General features: G+C 34.9%; 1 protein-coding gene across 1 annotated transcript in view; it reads left to right on the top strand.

The window, feature by feature from the left end:
• CHIC1 (cysteine rich hydrophobic domain 1) overlaps positions 1 to 16,275 on the top strand; it is a 63,006-nt gene extending 46,731 nt beyond the window's left edge. Inside the window, exons 4-6 of the mRNA XM_028101481.2 lie at positions 13,175 to 13,231; positions 13,488 to 13,547; positions 14,881 to 16,275. Coding sequence (XP_027957282.1) covers positions 13,175 to 13,231; positions 13,488 to 13,547; positions 14,881 to 14,931 — 168 coding nt within the window. The 3' untranslated portion in view covers positions 14,932 to 16,275. The remainder of the gene's footprint in view (positions 1 to 13,174; positions 13,232 to 13,487; positions 13,548 to 14,880) is intronic.
• Positions 16,276 to 25,699: the final 9,424 nt, after the last annotated feature.

Here is a 25,699-nt window from a genome sequence, read left to right as displayed (position 1 = left end):
TATTTTCTTCCAGTCGGTGTCCTGTCTTTTCATTCTCTTAACAACATCTTTTGCAGAGTAGATGTTTTTAATTTTGATGAAGTCCTGCTTAATCAGTTTTTTCTTTTATTCCTTGTGCTTTGGGTTGTAGCTAAGAATTCACTGCCAAACCGAAGGTCACTTATTGTGGTATATACATTGTTATATTTGTTTGCTAATGTCTTATTTCAGGATTTTTGCATCAATGTTCATGAGAAATATTGATCTGCAGTTTTCCTTTCATATAATATCTTTGTCTAGTTTTGGCACTAGGGTAGTATTGGCCTTATAAAATGAGTTAAGAAGTATTCCCTCTGCTTCTGTTTCATGGAAGAGATTATAAAGAATTGGTATAATTTCTTCTTTAAATGTTTGGTAGAATTCACCCATGAACCCATCTGGCCATGGGAGTTTCTATTTGGAAAGGTTATTAATTATTGATTCAGTTTCTTTAATAAATACAGGCCTATTCAAATTGTCTATTTCTCCTTGTGTGAGTTTTAGTAGATTGTATCTTTCAAGTAATTGGTCCATTTCATCTTGCTTATCAAATTCATGGGCATGGAGTTGTTAATAATATTCCTTTATTAGCCTTTTAATATTCATGGCATCATTAATGATAACGCATTTCATTTCTGATATTAGTAACTTTTGTCTTTTTTTTCTTAGTTAACCTGGCTAGAAATTTACTATTTTTATTGATCTTTCAAAGAACCAGTTTTTAATTTTGTTGATTTTCCCTTTTGAAGTCCTATTATCAATTTCACTGATTTCTGCTCTAATTTGTATTACCTCTTTCTTTTTACTTTGGATTTAACTTGTTCTTTTTCCAAAGTGCAAGCTTATATGATTGATTTTAGGTCTCCTTTTTTACTGCATGCATTCAATGCTGCGAATTTCCCTCTAAGCACTGCTTTCACTGCATCCCACAAATTTTGATTAGTTGTGTTTTCATTTGTATTTAGTTTTAAATATTTTTAAGTTTCTCCTGAGATTCCTTCTTGACCTATGTATTATTTATAAATGTGCTGTTTAGCCACTCTGGAAAACAGTATGGAGGTTCCTCAAGAAGTTAAAAATAGAACTACCCTACAACCCAGCAATTGCACTACTAGGTATTTACCCCAAAGATACAAATGTAATGATCCAAAGGGGCACATGCACCCCAATATTTATTATAACAGCAATGTCCACAATAGCCGAACTGTGGAGGGAACCCAGATGTCCATCGACAGATGGGTAAAGAAGATGTGAGATATATATACACACACACACACACACACACACACACACACACACACACACACACACACACACAATGGAATATTACTCAGCCATCAAAAAGGTTGCAATCTTACCATTTACATCTGTGTGGATAGAACTGGAGGGTATTATGCTGAGCGAAATAAGTCAATCAGAGAAAAACAATTATCATATGGTTTCACTCATATGTGGAATATAAGAAATAGCACACAGGATCATAGGGGAAGGGAGGGAAAACTGGGAAGTAATCAGAGAGGAAGACAAACCATGAGAGATTCTTAACTATAGGAAACAAACTGAGGGTTGCTGGAGGGGAGGTGGGTGGGAGGATGGGGTAACTGGGTGATGGGCATTAAGGATGGCATGTGATGTGATAAGCACTGGGTGTTACATGCAACTGATGTATTACTGAACTCTGTATTGGAAACTAATGATGTTGGCTAATTGAATTTAAATTTAAAAAAAAAAGGAAGTGTGCTTTTTAGGGACACCTGGGTGGCTCAGTCAGTTAAGCATCTGACTCTTGATTTCAGCTCAGGTCATGATCTTGGGGTTGTGAGATCAAGCCCTGCATCGGGCTCCGTGCTTGGGTATGGAGCCTGGGTGGGATTCTCTCTCCCCCTTTGCCCCTTCCCCCCCGAAAAATGTGCCATTTAATCTCTTAAGTGTTTGGGAATTTTCCAGCTACCTTTCTGTTGTTGATTTCTAGTTTAATTCCACTATCTGAAAGTATGCATTGTATGATTTCTGTTTTTTGAAATATGTTAAGTTGTGTTTTAGGACCCAGAATGTGGTCTATCTTGGTGAACATTCCATGTGAGCCCGAGAATAATATGTAGTTTGCAATTGTTTGATAAAGTAATCTGTAGATGTCAATTATATCCAGCTCATCAATGGTGCTATTGAGTTTAGTTATATCTTTACTGACTTTCTGATTGCTTGATCTATTCATTACTGATAAAGGGCTGTTGTAGTCTCCAACTACAAGGGTGGATTCCTCGGGGCGCCTGGGTGGCTCAGTCGTTAAGTGTCTGCCTTCGGCTCGGGTCATGATCCCAGGATCCTGGAATCGAGCCCTGAGTCGGGCTCCCTGCTCCGCGGGAAGCCTGCTTCTCCCTCTCCCACTCCCCCTGCTTGTGTTCACTCTCTCGCTGTCTCTCTCGCTCAAATAAATAAAATCTTAAAAATAAAATGAGTGGATTCCTCTCTTTCTCCTTGCAGTTCCATCAGTTTTTGCCTCACATAGTTTGATGCTCTTTTGATATGCCCATAACATATTAGGAATTGATCTTTTTATCATTGTATTTGATAATTTTCCCCACTCTTAAGTCTGCTTTGTCTGAAATTACTAAAGTACCTCCAGCTTTCCTTTGATTAATGTTATTGTGGTATATCTTTCTCCATCCCTTCACTTTTAGTTTCTATATGACTTTACACTTAAATTTAAAGTGGGTTTCTCGTAGACAATACATAGTTGAATCTTTTTTTTTGATCCACTAACAATCTTTAATTAATGTATTTAGACCATTGATGTTTAAATTGATTATTGATATAGTTGGATTAATATTTACCATGTTCATTAATGTTTTCTATTCATTGCTCTTGTTCTTTGTTCCTGTTTTTGTTTTTGTCTCCTAGTCTTTTTCTGTCTTGTCTGGTTTTAAGTGAGTATTTTGTATGATACCATTTTTTTAGAATATCAATAATCCTACTTTTTAATCTTTTTTGGGGGGGTTGCCAACTAAAGTGAGTATATATATATATTCAAGACCACTTTCAAATAACACCATACCATTTCCCAGGTAGTGGAAGTACCTTATTTACAGAGTATTTCCAATTCCTCCTTCCCATCCCTTATAACATTGCTTACATTTGTTTTACTTATCCATAAGCTATAATCATTAAATACATTGTTATTATTGAATGAATTATTACCTGCTAGATCAGTTAAGAATAAGAGAAATACCCCAATTTAACCCTTAAATTGGGAAGCATAAAAACTTTTCCTAAAAAAACAAGAGTAAAAGAAATAAACTATTTTATTTTACCTTCATTTTTTTCCTTCTCTAACCCTTCTTGAAGATCTAAGTGTCTTAAATATAGCATTTTCCTTCTCTCTGAAGAACTTTTAACATTTCTTGCAAGACAGTTCTATTGGTGACAAGTTCCCTCAAATTTTTGTCTGAAAAAGTCTGTATTTCTTTGCTGGGTTTGGAAATCCGGGTTGGGTATACTTTTAACACTTTATTTCATTCAACTCTCTTCTTATTTCCCATGATTTCTAAAGAGATGTCTGTATAACTCTTATTTTGCTCCTTTATATGTAAGGCATTTTTCCCTCCAGCTTTTGTTCAAGACTTTTCCTTGATTTTCTGCAGTTTAAATATGAGATTACTAGGTATAGATTTTTGAGTTTCTAGCTTTGTACTCTCTGAGCTTCCTCAACCTATGGTTTGACACCTTTCATTAATTTTGGAAAATTATCTTGTCACTATTACTTTAAATACTTCCTCTGTTCCTTTCCCTCTTTACCTTCTGGTATTTCTATTATACATCTATTGCTCCTTTTATAATTGGCTCCTAGCTCTGGGATATTCTATTTATTTTTCTCTTTTTTTTTCCTTTGATTTTAATTTTGAAAGTTTCTGTTGGTATATCTTCAATCTTTACTGATACCTCAAGCATGTCCAGTCTATTGATGAGCCCATCAAAGGCATTCTTTATTTCTGTTATGGTACTTTGGTTTCCTACCATTTCCTTCTGAATTTTTCTTACAGTTGCCATTTCTCTACTAACATTATATCTGTCCATTTCTCTGTTAACATTATCCATATCTGTTCTTTCATGTTGTCCACTTTTTGCATTACATGTGGCATATTAGTCTTGGTTGATTGATATTCCCAGTGTGATAATTTCAACATTTCTGCCACTTCTATGTCTGGTTCTGATGCTTGTGGTATCTTTTAGTATGACTTCTACTTTTTCTTTGAAAGCCACACATATGTCCTAAGTAAAAGAAACTGAGGTAAATAGGCCTCTAAATAAGATTTTATGTTATCAGACTAGGCATTTGGCTATATTTACTATTTGCTGTAGTTGTCAGTGTTGGAAGCTAAACTTTCCCCACTGTCCTTGTTTTTGACTGGCCTCTTTTCCTTAGATTTCCCTAGAGATTTCTTTTTTTGTTTTTTAATCTAACATAATTTATTTAACAAATTCCCTAGTGTAGGGGACTGTAAGTAAATTATCTTCACTTTCTGCCTGTTTTTATTTTTTGTTTTTTGAAGTATAGTTGGCATACAATGTTATATTAGTTTCAAGTGTACAACATAGTGATTCAACAATTCTCTACGTTGCACAGTGCTCATTACCACAATACGTATATTTACCATCTGTCATCATACAAAGTTATTACAATATTATTGACTATATTTCTTATGCTATACTTTTCATCCAATAGGACTTATTTATTTTGGATATTGTCTGAGATGCACAGTTCTTTCAGTTGTATTCCCATATTATAAGAAAACTTATTGATATAGTGGTAAGGTGTTGGAAGACTTGGAATTATTCTGTGGTACTATGATTTGGCCTAAGTTTTTTAGTGACCCTGTGCCCCTGAGCTGTGCCCTTCATAATGGCTTCCCAGTTTTAGTTTTGTTTTGTTTTCCCCTTTAGGTGAGACAGGAAGGCTAGAGGGTGCTGGAGTTGGGTCTTCCCCTTCCCCAAGATTGGTCAGGCTCTGGTACAATAGCTTCTCTTAAGAGCAGTCTTTAAGAACAGAATGTTCTGGGCGTATTTTTTAAAGATTTATTTATTTGTCAGAGAGAGAGAGTGAGAGAGCACAAGCAGGGGGAGCAGCAGGCAGAGGAAGAAGCAGGTCCCCCACTGAGCAAAGGGCCTGGTGCGGGACTTGATCCCAGGACCCTGGGATCATGACCTGAGCTGAAGGCAGATGCTTAACTCACTGAGCCACCCAGCGTACCTATTGCGTATATTTAAAAGTGGCTGTTCTTGCCCTTTCCCTACTGAAAGGCTGAAGAGATTTTTCTCCAATCACTGTGAGAACCTGATCAGGCTCCTGGTAATAAAACTCAAAGTGTGGGGGTCTTCCCCAAGACTGGGCCTTTTTGGAATTTTTAACTCTCAAACTTGTCCCCACTGAGCTTCCAGCAATTCATCAAGTTCAGATCCTGCTACCCTAGTCCTGGTTCCCACAGAGTTTTCCTCTCCTGTGTTTCTACCCTGGTAAATTGTGCTTATTTGTATCCATCTGTGTATCTCTCCAGTCTTATGACCGGCTCTTCTCTGATGAATCTAAGAGGAGTTGGTTTTCAGGTTGTTCTGGGTTTTTTTTTTTCTTCTTGATATGTGGGCAGGAGAGTTAACTTCCAAGCCTTTACATGCCTAAATGGATTACCTTGATTTTCTAAAGTTAATTTTGATGCATATGGGATTCTTGGTTGACAGTCTTTTTTTCTTTCATCATTTTGTCTTTTATCCAACTGCCTTCTGCCCTACATTGTTTCAAATCAGAAGTCAGCTGTTTATCTATTAGTTTCCTTGTAAGTAATGAGTCATTTCATCTTGCTGCTTTCATGATTTTCAATTTTTCTGTTTTTCAGCATTATACTATTATATATCTGCTATGAATCTCCTTGTGGTTTATTCCTACATGGAGCTCTTGAGCTTCCTAGATGTGTAGATAAATATTTTTCATTAAATTTAGAAGTTTTCACCATTATTGCATTAAATATTTTTTTTGTTTTGCTCTTGTCTTTTTATGGTACTCCCAGTATATGTATATTGGTGCCCTTAATGATGTATAACATTTCTCTGAGGCTGTATTCATTTTCTCTCATTCTCTTTTCCTGTGCTTTGAGATTACATATTATCTTTTTTTTAAGATTTTATTTATTTATTTGACAGACGGCGAGAGAGGGAAAAGCAGGGAGAGTGGGAGAGGGAAAAGCAAGCTTCCTGCTGAGCAGGCAGCCTGATGCGGGGCTCCATCCCAGGACCCTGGGATCATGACCTGAGCCGAAGGCAGACGCGTAATGACTGAGCCACCCAGGTGCCCTGAGATTACATATTATCTTTTGATCTATCTTCAAGTTCACTGATCATTCTTCTAGTTCAAATCTACTTTGTGTCCTTTTATTTCAGTTTTGTATTCCTCAACTCCAGAATTCCATTTGGTTCTTCTTAATAATTTCTGTCTCCTTGTAGATATTTTCTATTTAATGAGCCATTGTCATCGTAATTTCATTTTTTTATTTCTGGTCATAGCATGGCATATTATATTCCTTTACTGTAAGAATCTTAATTCCTTTTTTGGTGCATATGTCCTCCTTGCTGTGCATATTTAAAGTTACTTCAAATTCATCTTTGCCTCTTTTTCAGGCTTCTATACTTTCATACCAAGCTGTCTGCAGTCAGGCGATAATTTTTTAAAGTTCAGTTTTTCTTTTTGAGGGTGGGGTCATCTATATCATACAGAAATTCCTTGTATTTTGGTCAGCTAATGATATCCTTTCTTGGTCTCTACTGTGTTTACTGGATTTTTCTGAAAATGTGTTACAGTGGTAAAATATACATAACATAAAGTTTACCATTTTAAGCATTCAGTGGCATTAACTACATTCACAATGTTGTATAACCGTTACCATTACCTATTTCCAAATCTTTCATTACCTTAACAGAAACTCTGTAGCCATTAAATAATAACTCCCCATTCCCCTTCCCCTCAGACCCTGGTAACCTCTAATCTACTTTCTGTGTCTACAAATTTGCCTGTCCCAGGGTATCTCATATAAATAGGGTAATTCCATATTTGTCCTGGTACTATTTCTCTTAACTTAATGTCTTCAAGGTTCATCCATGTCATAGCATGTTTTAGAACTTCATTCCTTTATATGGCTGAATAACAGTCCATTCTATGTATAGTCCACATTGTTTATTCACTCATCAGTTGATGGACACCTGAATTCTTTCCACCTTTTGTCTCTTGTGAATAATACTGCATTTAACATTGTCATATAAATATCTTTTCAAGTCCAAACTTTCAGTTCTTTTGGGAAGTATACCTAGGAATAGAATATATAAACATATGGTAATTGTTTAGTTTTTTGAAAAACTGCCAAACTTTTCCACTGGAGCTGCACCATTTTACATTCCCATCTTTAATGCATAAAGATTCCAATTGCTGCAGATCCTCACCAACATTAGCTATTTTCCATCTTATTGATAATAGCCATTCTAGTAGATGTGAAGTAGTATGTGTGATTTTGCTTTGCATTTCTCTAATGACTTGTGTTAAGCATTTTTACATGTACTGTTGGCCATTTCTAGTATTAGGTACTTTGTGCATTTTGCAACTGAGTTGTTTATTTGTTGCTGAGTTGGGGGAATTTTTATATATTCTGATTATTTGCAAATATTTTCTTCCATTCTGTAGATAATCTTTTCACTCTCTTGATAGTGTCATTTGATGCATAAAAGATGTTAATTTTTATGAAGTCCAATTAAACTATTTTCCCCTTTTTTGCCTCTGTTTTCAGTGTCAAGAGCCAAGAAATTATTGCAAAATCCAATGTCATGAAGATTGTCTCCGATGTTTTCTTCACAAACTTTTACAGTTTTCACTCTTCTGTTTGGTTCTTTGATCCATTTTGAGTTAATTTTTGTATATGGTGTAGGTTTAGGGTCCAACTTAATACTTTTGCATGTGGATATCCAATTTTTCTTGCAGCATTTATTGAAGACTGTTCCTTTTCCCCATTGAATGGTTGGCACTCCTGTTGAAAAACAGTTGACCATATACATTCAGAGGTTTATTTCTGGGCTCTGTTCTATTCCTTTGGTCTATATATCTGTCTTTATTCCAGTACCATTTTTTTGTTACCATTGCTTTGTATTAAGTTATAAAATCAGGAGATGAGAGTCCTTCATATTCTTCATTTTCAAGATTGCTGCCTAAATAGTGGTCTCTTGATTCCATATGAATTTTAGGATGTTTTTCTATTTCTACAAAAAAGTCACTGGGATTCTGATAAGGATTGCATTGAATCTATAAATCATTTTGGATAATGTCATCTTAGCAATATTAAGTCTTCTAATCCATGAATGTGGGATGTCTTTACATTTATTTACATTTTTAAATTCTTTTTTTTAAGATTTTATTTATTTATTTGACAGAGAGAGACACAGCAAGAGAGGGAACACAAGGGGGGACGGTGGGAGAGGGAGAAGCAGGCTTCCCCAGGAGCTGGGAGCCCGATGTGGAGCTTGATCCCAGGACCCTGGGATCATGACCTGAGCCGAAGGCAGGCGCCCACCCAGGCGCCCCTAGGTTTTTAAATTCTTTTAGCAATGCTTTGTAGTTTTCTGTATACACGTCTTTCACCTCTTTGCTTAAGTTTATTATTAAGTATTTTATTCTTTTTGGTTCTACTGTAAATGTAATTATTTTCTTAATTTCTTTTTTGAATTGTTTACCATTATCATATAGGAATGCAACTGAATTTGGGGGGCAACTGGGTGACTCAGTCAGTTAAACATCTGTCTTCAGCTCGGGTCATGATCACAGGGTTCCTGGATCAAGCCCCATATTAGGCTCCCTGCTCAGCGAGGAGTCTGGTTCTCCCTCTCCCTCTACCTTTCCCCCTGGCTCATTCTCTCTCTCTCTCTCTCTCAAATAAATAAATAAAATCTTTAAAAAAGTAGAAATGCACCTGAATTTTGAATGTTGATTTTGTATCCTGAAACACTGCTGAATTTGTTTAACTCTAACAGATTTTTTTGTACATTCTTTTGGGTTTTCTACACATGAGATAATATCACCTGCAAACAGAGATAATTTTACTTCTTCCTTTTTAATTTAGATACCTTTTATTGCTTTTCTTGCCTAACTGACCTGTCTAGAATTTCCAGTAGTGTGTTGAACAGAAGTGGCAAATGTGGGCATCATCTTTTTCTGTCTTAGAGGAAAAGCTTTCAGTTTTTGGTATAATTTTATGATTTATGATTTTTTTCTTATTTAGTATGATATTAGCTGTGGATTTTTTTTTAGCCCAGAGCCATGGAGGGTAGGATCTGCTAATATTCACCATCTGTCAAATCTATCCAGAATATGTCTGCCCTAGGAAGCTGAGAAGATGGGAACTGCCACTCAGTTGTCAAGCCAAGTATATCAGCTTTCCCACAATACATATATGTGCCAGAAAGGAGGTCTGCACTCTTTACCAACTGTTTTGCCTATTTTGCAGAAGTTGGCAGTAGGGAAGTGGATGCTGCCCTCACCCAGGAAAGCAGTTTCACTCGAGGGAGCTGGGAGCTATCGGGAACCACCTGCGACACAGCTCCCAAGCTTGTTAAAATAGTTCTTCCGTGAGGCAGAGCAATGGAGATGTGGGAGTATTACCTAGCTTCATTACCAAGGCCTCCTAATGTTCTTAGCTATTGTCCATAACTTTGTTGAATAAATACTTCTCAATCTGTTATAATCCTTTTGATCAATCTCTGGAACATTTGATTCAGTATCCTTTGCTAATACTTGATCAATTTAATAGTTGTTTCTACAAGGAAGAGATTTCCCTAAGGTCCTCACATGACCATTCTGGAAGGGCTCTCACTTTCTTGATGGTATCTTTGACACACAAAAATTTTTAATTTTGATTAGGTCGTATTTATTACTTTTAAGTTTTTCTTGCTTGTACTTTTTGCATCATATCTAAGAGGGCTTTGCCTAACTCAAGATCACAAAGATTTACTCCTATGTTTTCTTACAATTGTTTTAAAATTTCACCTCTTATGATTAGGTCTTTGATCCATTTTGAGTCAATTTTTGTGCATGGTGTGAGATAGATGTTTGAGTTCATAATTTTTCTTTTGGATATCCAATTGTCCTAGCACCATTGTTGTGAATGCTTTTCATGAGTCTTCTGATTAATGAACATAGGATATCTCTCCATTTATTTACCTTTTCTTTAATGTATTTTAGCAGTGAGGTTTTTTTTTTAGTTTTCAATTTACAAGTCTATACTTCTTTTGTTAAATTTATTTCTAAATATATTAATTCTATTGTAAATGGTCTGTTACTCTCATTTTCAGATTGTTCATTACTAGGGTATACAAATACAATTGATTTTTTATGGGTTGAGCCTCATATTATTTTTCTATCTAGTGTAACAAACTTAATGGTTTAAAACAATAACTTTTATTATTTCACAGTCAGAAGTCTGGGCATGGCTCAATTGGGTTCTCATATTAGGATCTCACAAGGCCAAAATCAAGGTGCTGGCAAGGCTCTCTGTATTCCTTTCTAGAGATTCTGGGAAAATTTGCTTCCAAACTCCCTCAGATTTTTGCAGAAATCATTTCTTTCTTATACTTTCTATGTGGCCCTTTCTGTCTTAAAGCTAGCAATAGTGGTTTGAGTTCTTCTTTTGCTTCAGATCCCTCTGATTGTCCTTCCATCTGCCAGAAAAAGTTCTCTACTTTTAAGGGCCCTTGAGATTACAATGGGTCCACCAAAACAATCCAGGATAATCTCCCCCTATTTTAAAGCCAAAAATTAGTAACTTTAATTACATCTGCAACATCCCTTTTGCAACATAATGTAACATATTCATAGGTGTAACTCCAGGAGATAAAGATCATGGGAGCCAGAATTCTACCTATCAAAATCTTGTTTCCTGCAAACTTGCTGAACTTATTCTAGTAATGTTTTAGTGGATTTGTAACCTAATAACTAAAGTGAGTTCACTCCTTGGTAAATTACAGATAGAGACTACATCAGGTGGAGTTGTCACACAAAACTTTACTTCAACAAATAAGGAAATCATGGGGAATAACTTCCAAAGCCATGACACCTGAGTGGGGGTAAATAGATTTCTTTTATTTAGGAATAGGATGAATATTTGGAAAAGGGGGGAGGGATTTGTCATTACATGTAGAGGTATAAGGTCATATACACATATTTAGGAAATATGCCTGTACATGCATTGTATGTTATGCTAATGAGGTTTGTATTCCTCCTTGGGCAGATATTATAATGAGGTAGAAGTTACTGTCAGACACTCCATGGTCCATCTGCACAGGTGTGAGTCCGTAGTCAAGCTCAAACTAGTCTAAGCCTACCTGAGCTCTTCCTGTTGTTTGCCTCTAAAAGATAAGGCTAACATTCTTGTGAAGAAGGGATAGTCAGTGAGGGTCTTGCTGGTGACAGTTTTAACTTCATTAACCCTATGGAGCATGGTTTCAGGTTCCTTAGGGTTTTCTCTATGCAAGATCATGTCTGCAAATGAAGACAGTTTCACTTTTTCATTTCCAATCTGAATGCCTTTTAGTTCTTATTTTTGTCTAATTGCCCACACTATTCTTTCTAGTACAATGTTGAATAAAAGTAGTGGAAGGAGACATTCTTGTCTTTTTCCTGATCTTAAGAGGACAACAGTCTTTCTTCATTAAGCATATTAGCTGTAGTTTTTTCATAGATGCCCTTTATCAGGTTGAGGAAGTTCACATATATTTCTAGTTTTTTAAGGATTTTTATCATGAATGGATATTGGGTTTTGTCCAAGGCTTTTTTCCAAATCTATTAAGATGATCACATCATTTTTGTCCTTTATTCTATTAATATGATGTATTGCAGCAATTTATTTTTGTGTTCCTCAGATAAATTCCACTTGGTCATGATGTATAATCTTTCTCATTTGTTGTTAGATTCAGTTTGCTAGTATTTTGTTGAGTTTGTGTTTATATTAATGGTATTATTCTTTAACTGTTCGGTAGATCTCATCATTGAAACCACCTGGGCCTGAGTTTTTCTTTGGGAAAAGATTTATAATTACTAATTCAGTCTCTTTGTTACCCATGTGATTTTGTTTAGAGATTCTATCAAATGCAGTAACCCCACAGGATACTCTAGCTGGCATTGTTGCTGTTTTCTGGCCCACTGTGAATGAACTGAATACAGTTGCCATTGATTGTTAACTAACATAGTTAAACAAATAGAATAGGTTCTTATGTTGGTGCTTTGGAAATCATTTCAGATACGGGTTTGTAAATCATTCAATTTTGAGGAGTAATTTTAAAATTTAACAATGCCTTCTTTATCAGAAGCCTAATAAAACTCTTCCAAATAAGAGTTGAAAATGCATAGTAATCTTTTATTTTAATTTTTGGAAGGTTTTGCAATCCCTTCTTCCTCCCTACAAAATATGTGCACTCCAATAGAGAAATTCAGTCTCTGTCCCCTTGTTTAGGACAGTGCTGCTTCTCATTTATATTTTTTTCCTCTAAATAAAGTTTTCTGATTAGCTGTTTTTAACATGTTCTTCTCAGTGGAAATTCTGATATATGTTGGCTTGCTTTATTCAATTTGTAGACCTTGAGTACTATATGCCAGGCATTTGTGCCAGGAGCTCTTATAGGAAGACTTTCTGTGAGGACTCAGATTAACTTGGCGTACCACATGTATATTGAAAAAGTAACCCTATGAAAAGATATGTGAAAGTCAAGATTAGGTCCCTAAGTGGCCTACTAGCTGTATCAGTAATGATTTCACAGTAGTCTGGTGCACGGACTCACAATACCAACACAGGACAATTTGTATATATTTCATTTTGAAAAGCATATATTAAAATCCCATGTACATGGATGCAGGCGTGTGAAGAGGGAGAAAGAGAAATCTTATAATAACTATAATAACTGCTCAAAATATTACTCTTCTTTTGGCAGTTTCTGTCAGTTACATTGCTTTTTATGTGATTTGTAATGGAAAAACAAGAAGAGAAAATAATTGGATTTTACAAACAAGCAGGAAAATATACATATAGTTTACAAAGTTCTTCAGTTCATCTTGTAACAAAGTCTTGATTCTTCCTCTTAGACCAGAAGATCAATTCAGAAGTTATTAGAATGGGAAAATAACAGATTATATCACAAGGTAAGAAAGTTTAAGCAAATAAGTGCCCCACATATATTTGCATTATTAAATTGAAAAAATGGGAATTTTTCAGGCCACAAAAGAATGGATTAGAGAATTAATATTCAATTTTAATGTATATTCTTTACAAGTTACTTTTAAATGCTATTTTATGTGTCTTATGCTTATTCCTGGATGGTTCTCGGTCATTTATTCAAATGTTAGAGGTAATAATTAATATAAATTGATATCGAAATTCCTAACTGTACTTTCTTAGCTTGCTTTGCACTGGAAGTTGACTAAAAGGAAATGCGAAACTAGCAATATGATGGAGTATGTAAGTATGCGTTGTTTTTAGTTACTTTTTTTGGATTCCATTCTAAATGTTACATTTTACTATGCTTATCATTTGTCAGTTCTTTCTACTTTTTTTTTCTCCTCAGCCTAAACTTCTGTCAGTTTTGGAACATAGAGGTTTCCTTCCATCTTCCTTAGATTTGTAGCCAACATAAAAATATCTTGAAAGCTAGTAATTACTTAGATCTGAGAAAAATCTCAGCTAGTATGCTGTAATGAAAACATTGCACAACCTTAATCTTCTTTTCACATAGGTGCAGACCATCACATATGGTAATAAACACAGCTGCTGTTGAACAAAATATCTCTAAATGTGATCTTGACAAAACTTGCATAAAATAGGAATTGAATTCTGAATTCATGTTCCTGGCTTTTTGTCTTAGCTAACACTTAATTTTCAATAAATAAATGATAGGCTCTATTTTTTATTTTTACTGAAAGCTATGCAGTCTTAATCACAAAACACAAATTTACATATAACTAATGTGATAACTTCAGTATCATAAACATTCAAAAGAATATGAAATTTAAGCTTGAAATTGTTGACATATATTTACTATATAAACATTCCATTTCCATATCATAAATAAGGATTATTATGTTATTTTTCCCCACTTTGAATAGCTAGGGGAAAGAATGTGCAAATGACCACAAATCTAATATCCACTATAGATAAAACCTTATATAAAGTATTATAAATTTATTATAAATTTACACATTAAATTTATAAATAAAATATTAAATATAAATTTAGTATATAAATTTGTGTAAGTTTATAAATATCTTAGGTTTTTATTATTATATTTCCAGTCTTTAATTAAAATGTTTTAATCAATCCATTTGGATGTTTCATTATTTTTTACAAACAACTTGTAAAAGATAGTAATAACCAATATCAGCTGCTTTAACTGAAAAATTATAGATAAAGGTATTTTTTCCTAATCTGTATAACACAGTTTTAATCCCTTCTTCTTTGTCAAAAAAAAAAAAGGGCAGGGGAGAAGGGGTGTAGAGGGAGATAATAATGTAAGAGGGTTTGCTTTTCTTCACCTAAACAAATAATTATTATAAATTAGGTCATAGAAACTGTTAGCTACAATAAGTAGTTATGTTTGCCAATTTGATTTAATTGCCAATCTAATGATAACTTGTAGTAAATTCTCTTTATAACTGTTTTATATATTTCACTTACTTTATACTAGAGGACCAAAGTAGAGTCCTGTGAAAAATGATCATAGACTTTCTGGGTTATATATGTTCTAGTAAATGAAAATTATTTTGTCAATATATTCTTGTTTGTTTTTATTTTACAGGTAATACTAATAGAATTCTTACCAAAATATCCCATATTCCGACCTGACTGAGGAATTTTATTCAGTCACTTCTGTGTTACTTGTCATTTCCTACCCTTAGTGCCTTGTAGATGATTTTGGAATGAAGATGGTCTCCTTTGCTGTGTTCAACTTATTCTTTATTTCTTATTATTATTCTTTAGAATATTCTCCTTACTCTTTTATTTGTGTTGGTTTAAGAAGAAAATTTGCACATCTTTTTTTTTGTTAAATGAGGCTTGTGTTTTGCACTCTCAATTTTTAAATAAATACACACACAGAGACGTATATGTATATATATAGTTGCCACTAAAGATAAAACATCAGTGCCGGTGTTTAAAAAACAAAAACGAAAATTTGTTCTGAGCATGCTGCCTTATTATTTTCATACTCACTGTTTCTAAATATGCATCATTTTTCTAGGCTACTTAATGCTCTGTAATCCCTTACTGGATATAAGTAAATAAGCTTTTGGTAGCTTTTAGAAATGGTTTTACTCTTACTTGCTTTTAAAAGACATGCAATTAATAGCACTGGTTTTGTCCTGCACTTTGCTAAATTATCACTTACGTTAGTGGATAAAATATTTAAACTCTTAAAAGACTTGTAAATATTGTCTCTTTGCATAACATAAAATGTGATATGCCATGGTTTACAGAATGTAATATTACTTACTGTATTGCCAACAAATCTGCATAGATTTTAATATGAATGAAGTTTGCAAGCATCCTTTTGAATGTATAGACTGTTAACATGCTATTTTATGGCAGAGCCATAATGAGTTTGTTAAAAATTTCAGGTGGAGGGCAGGATTGCCCTTTGTAATGAGTGGATTAAAATTGAAATCATTGTCTGAGATATTCTGCATTGCACCTGAAACCAAGAACCTTAGTTTTTCCATTTAATTCAGTAATTCCCATGTTGTCCTCCACTCCCACCCTCCAAAAAATTCATTTGACATCCGACACATTTCACAGCTTCACTGTCCTTATTTATTTCCCTTAATGTATCCTTTCCCTCATTTGAAAATACACACAGTTATGATCTTTAAGGAGTGTTTGAAGATTTCACATGTCTTGGGAGGTGTCTAGATCCTCATGAAAGCCACTGCTAATCCCTTTTTGGAATTCTGATATTCTGCTCTGGGAAAGAGAGAGAGCTAATTGAGAAATTGTACCTAAAGAATATATAGTGGCTAGTTCATAATTGATAAAAATATTCTTTATTTTTTGAGAATCTTTTTTAAATATTTGGATATTATTAATGAAGAAAGACAAGTACTTAGACTAAAGTATTTTAGTTTATAAATTCCCCACACATGTAGCTTTTTCATTTATATGTACCTATTTTTTCTTTTTCTCTTCACAAGATGAGTGAGAATACCACACTTAGTTTGAATTTTTAACATAATTATAAAGCTTTATGTTGTGTTAATTCAACTGCAAATGTATGCCTGTATATAGGCATTATTTGTAATTCCTATTGCTAAAAATAAATTAAAAGAATCTGAGACTCAATAATATCCTATTTGTCATCTTACTCTTACTACTTTTAGTAAAAATTTTTTAGATAAACATTTATCCCAGTGAAGAGAATAGTCATTTCTTCATACAAAGTCAAGTATTTTAAAAGTCACTTTTAAAATTTATGCCAAATTTGAAATCCATAGTCCTGGACAAGTAAAAGAAGAGGGGGAAAAGAGACACTATGTGATATATGACTATAATTGTTTGCACACTTTTCCACCTCCCTCTGTAGAGTCCCATTACCCCCATGCCACCAAGCCACCCAGAATCTCTAACTTTTAATATGTGTGCCTGCAAATACCATTTGTCTGTCTGCTGCAAAATTAAATATGTATTTTTATAGACAAGGTGGAAACCTCTGAAAATGCATACCAAATGTCTTGTTTTATAGCTAAGGTCAGGGAAAAATTGTATCTGTGGTTTATGCTCCAGCTAATATCATCAGGTTTATGCTTCAAACTGTGACTGTTTAATACCAAAATTGATTTCCGGAATAATACAAAATTTCTAATTAGCAGTGATAGAATAATTTTAAGTGTCAATCCTTAAAATCTCATCTTTTTCTGTATATTTAGAATTTGGCCATGTGTATTTAGAATTTGGTCATCGTAACTTTTTCTGCCATGTATAAATCACAGTTGGTTTTGCTCAAAGAACGGCAAGAAGTGGTGAATTGTTTCCATGAAACAAATATTGAGACAAAAATAGTGTGTATCTGAAGGTGACAGAATATAACTTAAGTTACAGTAGTATTTGTCATAAAAATCATTTGCCAGCATTTATAAACTTAATTTAAAAGCCTACTCTAATTGCTTTTAAATTTATTATTTTATTGTTCATTATGCTGGTTGACTCATCTTATTTTCTTGAACTACTCAGATAATACCCAATTTTCTTTTTTCTTTCTTATATGACTGGTTTTTCAAACTATTTTCCTATGTAAGGGGCTATTTAGCAGTTGGGTATTCTGGAGTGCTTTGGAGAGGGTGTTTTCAGTGAAATTGGCAGCAATGAATAATGAAATGACAAAGCACACTGTGTGGTCATTAATTCCTCCCCCATTGACCTTTTTTTCTTTTATCCTTAGGATAGAACATACTTGGATATTTCTATCAAGTTAGTAGAATATTTTTATGAAAGCTGTTTTTAGGTTGAAGAAAGTAATTGTGAATTTCTTTTTTACATGATATTCTTTTATGAAACCTGCTGTGGTAGGTTCCAGAGAAAATAACATGTATTTGCCAAAGTGTATACATCTCACAAAGCTTTGAAGTTACAAGTTAAAACTGTTCCTTCTCTAACTTTCCGTTACACATGTCCATCCCCAGTGCCCCTTTAAACACCTAAATTATGTATAAAATGAAATTAAGGCCTAACCTTTTTCGACTACTTTTTGTTCCCTCCTACCCATGATATTAATTTAAGAAAGAGATCATTGTAGTCAAACATTAGAAGTAGATAGAGAAGTGCCTTGTCTTTTTTGAACAAAGATAACATTTTATGTTGAAGGAAACAGAATGGATGAACTGACAGATCATTAGACTTAAAACTATCCTTTTCAAGTATAAGAATATTTCATTTATTTCATTAGCATATTATATTTCTTCTGTTTATTATTTAAAGCCTGTTTCCTTGTTTTCCCCCAATCATATATGTTAGTGAAAAAATATTACAGAACAGGACTATCAATCACTTACAAAGCTGGTATAATTCTAATGCTAGTGAATATGTAATTTAACATGGTTCTGGAAGAACAATGGTCTTTGATTGAAGCCCTACCAAAACCACTTAAGTATTTAATTACATACTATTTATATTATTATGATCTTTAAACACTAATATGTGATCAATTAATCTGTGTTAACATTTAGCACTCTACCATTTTTAATGAAATTTATTCTTATTTTTTTATAATTTGAATGAAATTCCGTGTTCATAACATTTTTAAGGCTTAGAACAAATAGGGTTTTTCCAAATGTATTAGAGCTTTCAAAAATTATTAGCATTTTAATTTTGTTCACAAATAAACCACCACTTAAAATCAAACCTCACTACTTGAACATAAAGCCCCAAACAACATTTCATCAGAATTAACTATGTTGACCCTGGAGGATATAGAAATTATATACACTTGTTTCCGGAGGATATAGAAATTATATACACTCGTTTAATTGGAGCAGTTTCACATATGGAAATGTATTTTGCTAATTTGATTATAACATGCCTAAATTTAATGAAGTTAAGTCCTCTTTATGCCTATAAAATTCTGCTTTAAAATATTCATTTTGCAACAATTGTCCAATTGTTTGGGTTCCTTTAAATGGTGAACTATTAGGAAATTTTCCATAGAAAAGGAATAGATTTTATTAATAATAGTTGTTCATGTAACATGGAGACTAAAAAGAGAAAGAATTTGTATATCCTTATCTTGCTCCAAATTTCTCTTTTTTGATTCTGAGCCAGCTTTTCATTTTGATGATGGCAACCTGAGAATATATTCCATTTTCTGTGGACTTTGTCAGATTCTTACTATATGAGGAAATGATCTAATATTATGGGTTTTGGGCAAGTCACTTAAATTACATGTCAGTCTCTTCATCTGTAAAATCATGGGGTTGAACCTAGGGCTGGACAGAAAATTAGAGATAAACTAACATTCTGTGATTCTAGGAATCCTTAGGAAATTTTTACTCTACAGAATCCCAGAATGATTTTTCTCAGATCTACTACCCTTGGTGGAAATTCTCACAGTGCCTTGCACACAGTAAATGTTTGATTTGCCAACTGGCTCCTAGCTGATGTGTGTTCATGTCACACAGACTCAAAGAACCTGATACCTGCTAGACCTCAGCCCCTCTATGGTAATAAAAATAAATTTAGTTTCCCTAGGAACTAAAGGCTAAGATCTGTGGGCTTTGCATATGTGAAATCTGACTATGGATTTGGTATCGAGGCAAGAATTATAACTGTGACAACAATGGAGATATGGGAGGACCCACTTTGACATTGATGTGAAAAGTTTTCATATCCTATCCAATATCTGCTTCAGTGTCTTACTAGGTTCCATATCCTCAAAAAGATCTGTTGGAAAAAATTGATATTAGATGGAAAGAAAAGTGGTATGGAATTCAAACCCAAATCACTTCTGGTTTAATTCTTAGCTCTGCTGCTTAATTCCTCTGTACCTCTTGTCCTCATTGTGGAAGTGGGGACAATAATCTGGACCTACCTCACAGGGGAATTGAGGATTTTTTTCATATATTAATGTGCTTTTGAAGTTGACTGAAAGATATACTGGATATCATAATTTTGTAATTTCTAAATAGATTCCTTTAAGTCTATGTTGTTATGTTTTCTTTCTCAAACCCTACAGAATGAGTGTTGCATTTAATCTATTTTATCAGTAGTAAATTTTGTTATTAATGCCCTATATGTTAACATGAGTAATTGTGTTATGTTAATACTTGACTTAGGGAGGAAAAGCAGGTGGATGTAAACCAGTGGTTCCCAACTTGGGACAGATAGAGATAGCAGTGGGGGCATCCTTGAACCTGTTTTTAATATTTCAAAACATATTCTAGAAATCATACATTTACCCACATTCCTGCCACATAAACCAACTAAGACATTGAACTTCCATGAATTTTGTTGATATTTTTTCAATCCTGCCTAACATAACACTGGTTATCACACACTGATCAGAAGTTGTGAATGACAGTTCTGCTTTTGATTAATAAAAGAATGAAAAAGCCTATTATCACATGCAGTTTAGTAAATAAAATTCTTCAAAACATGGAATAATAAAGGAATCCTTATGGTGAAAATGTTGGAAGCCACTCTTATAAAGGAACTAAGATTATTTGACCTTCTCCACAAGTTACTTACCCAGTCCCTATATAATGAAATGCCAGATTGTGTGTGTGTGTGTGTGTGTGTGTGTGTCTGTGTCTGTGTCTGTGTCTGTGTGTCTGTGTCTGTGTGTCTGTGTTGTGGCTAGATTGGGCTATATAACTTCAGGTTAGAATTTGCCTTCTGTTCTCTTCTGTTTCGGGATAACTGAGTTAATTTATTCGAGTGTGTATTTGTAAATTACATATACACACATAGGATTGCAAATGTGGAAAGTGTTATATGTTCTAGCATTGGAGTAAATATCAACTTCTGAGTCTCAAAGTAGTTCTGTGTATAAACTCATTATGAGTCTAGGCAATAATTTCTCAAATGTCCCTTTTATTCCTGCTTATTTTGTTGCTTTTATCTTGGCTTAATTTTCTTAATTTTCCATTTTTCTAGTAAGCAGATAGTGTAAAATTATTTTAATGCCTGAACTTTGAACAAATTACAAATGTTTGAAATTACATAATCTACAAGCTAGTTTGCCCTCCATGACTAACCACATACAAATATGAATCTCAGCTGCAGAAACAGGAAATGCTTGTAGCTGGAAAATGGGCATTGATCAAAACATCTGTTTGAAAAGCCTAGGATTTCTACTTTTTGGCAGAGGATTCCTATTGGGACAGCTTTACCAGAAAAGAATAAAAGTGGATATGTCCATTCAAACCAAGAACATTCGTGCATCTTGTATTGTTACATAGCCTGTGGAATGAATTTACTTTCTCCCAAGTTTGAGAGTGACTCCCCTAAAAGAACTCAACCTATATACAGCTGTGCCAAAATGAAGGACACCTGCCTCTCTGAAACTTTCACTGCTGCTTCTGTTGTTCACTTGTCAGATATAAAATTTTATTATCTCAGGATGCAAAATTACAATAAAGTGCAAATCTATGTTAATGAATTGTGTGTTCTTTGGTGCATCTTCCTTTCTTCCTTCTCTTCTCATCATTCTAAGGTAGTTACTTAAGGCTTCCTTTAAAAAATAGTATTTTGCATATTGCCTCTTCGTGCATTTGCTAGTATTATATCTGATCCTATAATTCATGCTATGCATTAGCTTTGGGGGCCTTTGTGGTGCCCATTGTTTGGTATTTGCCTAAGTAGGACTTTGTTTCTAAACTACTTTGTATGCCTACCTGTGAACTATAAAATTACAAGTAAAGTCAAGTGTCATTCCACCTTATAATAAGCATAGTTTTTTAGTGAAAGAAATGTTGAAATGTGAAGCTACTTGGCAAAAGTTTTGACTCTCTTGTCAACAGTTTGTTATTTGAAAAATTCAAGTGTTAATATCTTCTACTTGATTTACTACTCAAGCTGATTAGCATGCAATATTAGATTTTTTAAAATTATGCCAAACTTGGGCGCCTGGGTGGCTCAGTCGTTAAGCGTCTGCCTTTGGCTCAGGTCATGATCCCAGAGTCCTGGGATCAAGTCCCACATTGGGCTCCCTGCTCGGCGGGAAGCCTGCTTCTCCCTCTTCCACTCTCCCTGCTTGTGTTCCCTCTCTCACTGTCTCTCTCTCTCTGTTAAAAAATAAAAATCTTTTAAAAAAATAAAATTATGCCAAACTTTTACAAATTCAGCAGAGCAGGAAAATGTAACATAACAAGAAAAACAATGTTTCCCATCTTCTTTGATAATTATACTATTTCTTAAACACTTTAAATTTTGAACTGTTAAAGTAGAGATGACAGACTTAAACCTACGGGAAAGCTTCATGTTTTGTTTTAAAATTATTTTTTGAAACTACAATATGGATGAGCAAAAATCAATACTTTTTATTGATAATTAGGTGTGGAGTAGGATATGCTATGTGGAAAATACTTTTACATTACATTTTCTAATATTGAGGGCTGAAGCCACATGCCTTTATATCTGTCATTAAATAATATTTAACACAGTATAGGATATTTACCTACCTAAATGTAGGAAATTCTCTGGGGAATACTAGAATTCTCCAGTTGTAATTACCATAAATCTGAATTGTGATCCCTGTTCTGTTGCCTGAGTGACTTCTAGCAAAAATCAGGACACTCAGCTTGATTTTATACATCATCCCCAGGTAGGAGGTTGAGTTAGATCAAGGTTGCAAAATAAGGTATAGCCACTCCTCCAACAGACATGTCTTTTTGACTTGCAGAATTTTTTTGCACACATTTTGAATTAGTTGCCAGCACTTAAAATTAAGAGACTTCACATAGAAATCCAGATTTCTGGCTTCTTTTGAGGAATTTCTTGTTTTTTTGTTTTTTTTTATTATGTTAAACACCATACATTACATCATTGGTTTTTGATGTAGTGTTCCATGATTCATTGTTTGCGTATAAATTTCATATGTGAACAATTATCTAGAGCTGAGTAGCTGCCAGCCCCTTTTGGAGGGAGCATTTACTCTTTGTTTTGCCATGGCCATTACTATTTTCTCTTGTCTCCCTAAAACTCAGGTTATTTTGTTATGATACAGATAAAAAGAAAGCAAAATATTTCTTGAATCCATGCCTCTTTCAAAATTGAGAAAAAAATACTAACCATGATAGCTACATACACTCTTTTTAAAAAATTGTTGTGGGGGGGTGGGGAGAGTTTTTTGGGCTTTTGGTGGTGTTGGTTTCTTTGGTGGAGGGGAACTGTTTTCTTAACAAATGACTCACTGATTCCATAATTCCTGAGCTAGATGATCTCTAAAGCCTCATTTAATTCTGACATTTTAAATTTCCATGAGATGATTCTATAACATTGTATTTCAAATTGTTATGCCTTTGAAGGTCTGTGTATGATAAATGGATAGCGTTTATGAAACTGGTCAGGCTTCCAAATAAAATAGTGGCATCAAAGACCACCTAGTGAAACAAGCCATAAGCAGGGAGGACAAATATTACCTCACAACTAATCTTTGCTTTATGGCTTTTCAACAAAGGTTTGGTCAGACATCCAAAGCAGCACCTACCTTGTTATCCCCCAAGGGTAATACTGCCCAAGGTGACACTACCATGATAAGAATTCTAGGTAGGAATATGTAAAACCTATCCTACATTTTATTATTTACATAGGACTACTAATTGTTTCTCTTTTTTCACAATATATTGAACCAAGATGATATTGATCAAAAAGAAAATTTAGGGGATGCCTGGGTGGCTCAGTCAGTTAAGCCTCTACCCTGGTCCCTAGTATAGAATTGGGAACAGAGTAGGCATTAGATAAGGCAGATTGATCAATAGTTGGGTCAGTATGGGCCAATCAAATGTACACATTTCCTGGAAATAAGCAGATTCCCAGATGTGGGATATGCTAAATGTCCTTGAATCTAAGAATGCTACTCTACAGATAACTTCTATATAGGTTGTAAACAGTGGATACATAATACACAGCAAAAATGCTCTGTAATCCCATTTGCTTTCACGCCTTTCCCTTTACTAAAGTGATCTAACCAGGACTTTATATATCTAACCACCACTTTCATATCTAAAGGACTTTTAACACTTTTACAGATTTTTCTCTTCTCTCAAATTAGTTCTCTTTACTAATTTCTCTCAATTCTCACAAAATGATCTCTAGATAAGTAAATCAGACATTATTATCTCCACCTTAAAGATAAGGAACTCAGGAGAGGGAAGATGGCAGCTGAGTAGGAGGACCCTGGACTCATCTCATACCACAAACACAACTAGGTAACTATCAAATCATCCTAAATAACACAGAAATTTACCTGAAGACTGACAGAACAAATTCCACAAGTACAGGAAAGAAGAGGCAACATCTAAGAAGGTAGGAAGGGTCAATATGTGGTATAGGAAGAAACAGATCACAGGTGCTGTGGAGGGGAAGCTCTGGTTGCAGGGAAGGGTGAAAGAGAGAGGAACACACAGGGAAATGCACAAGGAGGTTTCCCCAAAGCCAATGGCTTGGAAAGTGAGAGGGGTTGAATTTCGTGAGTTCTTGCAACCAACAGGACTTAAAGCCTGGAGTTTTAAAGGTCAGCAGGCTTGACTGGGATAGAGCCTGAAGGACACTGCCCTGCTCCTGGAGAGAAGGCAAGCAAACAACCCAGGGGCAGACAACATGGACACAGCCATCTGAAAAATGCCTGGAACACACAGCAGAGAGATTATTTGCTCTTCTCAGAGCACACCCTGACAGGCATAATTCATGGAGACACTTCTCAGGGAACAAAGGAGCTGGTTGTGCCATTTTCCTCCCCTGCCCCTCAATATAAGCACAGAGGAACCTGCAGGAAGCAGGAGATTGCTAACCCTGGCTGTCTACCTTGCTTACACCATGCCCCACCCCCCCATACACACCCCCACCTCCTCAACCCCCCCCACCCTCTGGCAGGACAGCCCTTCTCGGGTTACTCTGTCCCAGCATGTCAGGCCTCTCACTCAAAAGACCAACACAAACCCCTGCACACAGTGTCTTCCAGCCAGAGAGTTCTGCAGGGAAGTAGTGTCAGGTCTCAATTCACAAGCAGACCAGAGCATACCCAGTTAAAACTTGCCATACTCAGGCCAGGGACCAAACACTGCCCACTGCAGACAAGGAGAGGCTCTACAGAAAACTGGCGTGAAGGATAGGGCAGCCAAAACACAACACCAGAGGGCATGCAGCACCCAATGGAGACACTCCCTGAAGTGCCAGGCCTTGAGCATGACATGACCTCTTCTTTCCTATCAAGAGTAGGAGACGTAACTGGCTTTTCTGACACCCAGAAAAAAGCAGAGACTTGAACAAAATGCCAAGATGGAGGGATTTATCCCAATTTAAAGAACAAGATAAGGCCACAGCCAGAGATCTAAGGGGAAAAAATATAACTAAAATGCTTAATGGAGTACTTAAAGCAACAATCATAAGGATACTCACTGGGCTTGAGAAAATCATGGAAGACATCAGTGAGATGCTTACTACACAGATAAAAGAGCTAAAAAAGAATGAATCAGAGATGAAGAATGCAATAAACAAGATGGGAAACAAGCTTGAAGCAATGAACAGTAGACTGGAAAAAGCAGAAGAATGAATTTATTACATAGAAGACAAAATAATGGGAAAAAATGAAGCTAAACGAAAGAAAGAAGAATTACACAACACAAGAACAGACTTAGGGAACTCAGTGACTCCATCAAATGTAATAACATTCTTATCATAGGAGTCCCAGAAGAAGAAGAAGAGACAAAAGGGGGCAGAGAATTTATTTAAGGAAATCATAGCTGAAAATTTCCCTAATCTGGGGAAGGAAACAGACATCCAGATCCAGGAGATACTGATCAAAAATCAACAAAACCGGGAGTGGGAGGTGCTGTCTCTGTTAGTTAAGCATCTGCCTCTTGATTTTGACTCAGGTCATGATCTCAGGATTGTGAGATCGAGTCCCACATCAGGCT

This window comes from Eumetopias jubatus, unplaced genomic scaffold, assembly GCF_037043125.1.
Source record: "Eumetopias jubatus isolate StellerSeaLion01/CBP00866 unplaced genomic scaffold, mEumJub1_p1.0 scaffold_11, whole genome shotgun sequence".
Lineage (NCBI taxonomy): Eukaryota > Metazoa > Chordata > Mammalia > Carnivora > Otariidae > Eumetopias > Eumetopias jubatus.
Note: the sequence above shows the minus strand (reverse complement) of the source record. Positions and strands in the feature narration are given on the sequence as shown.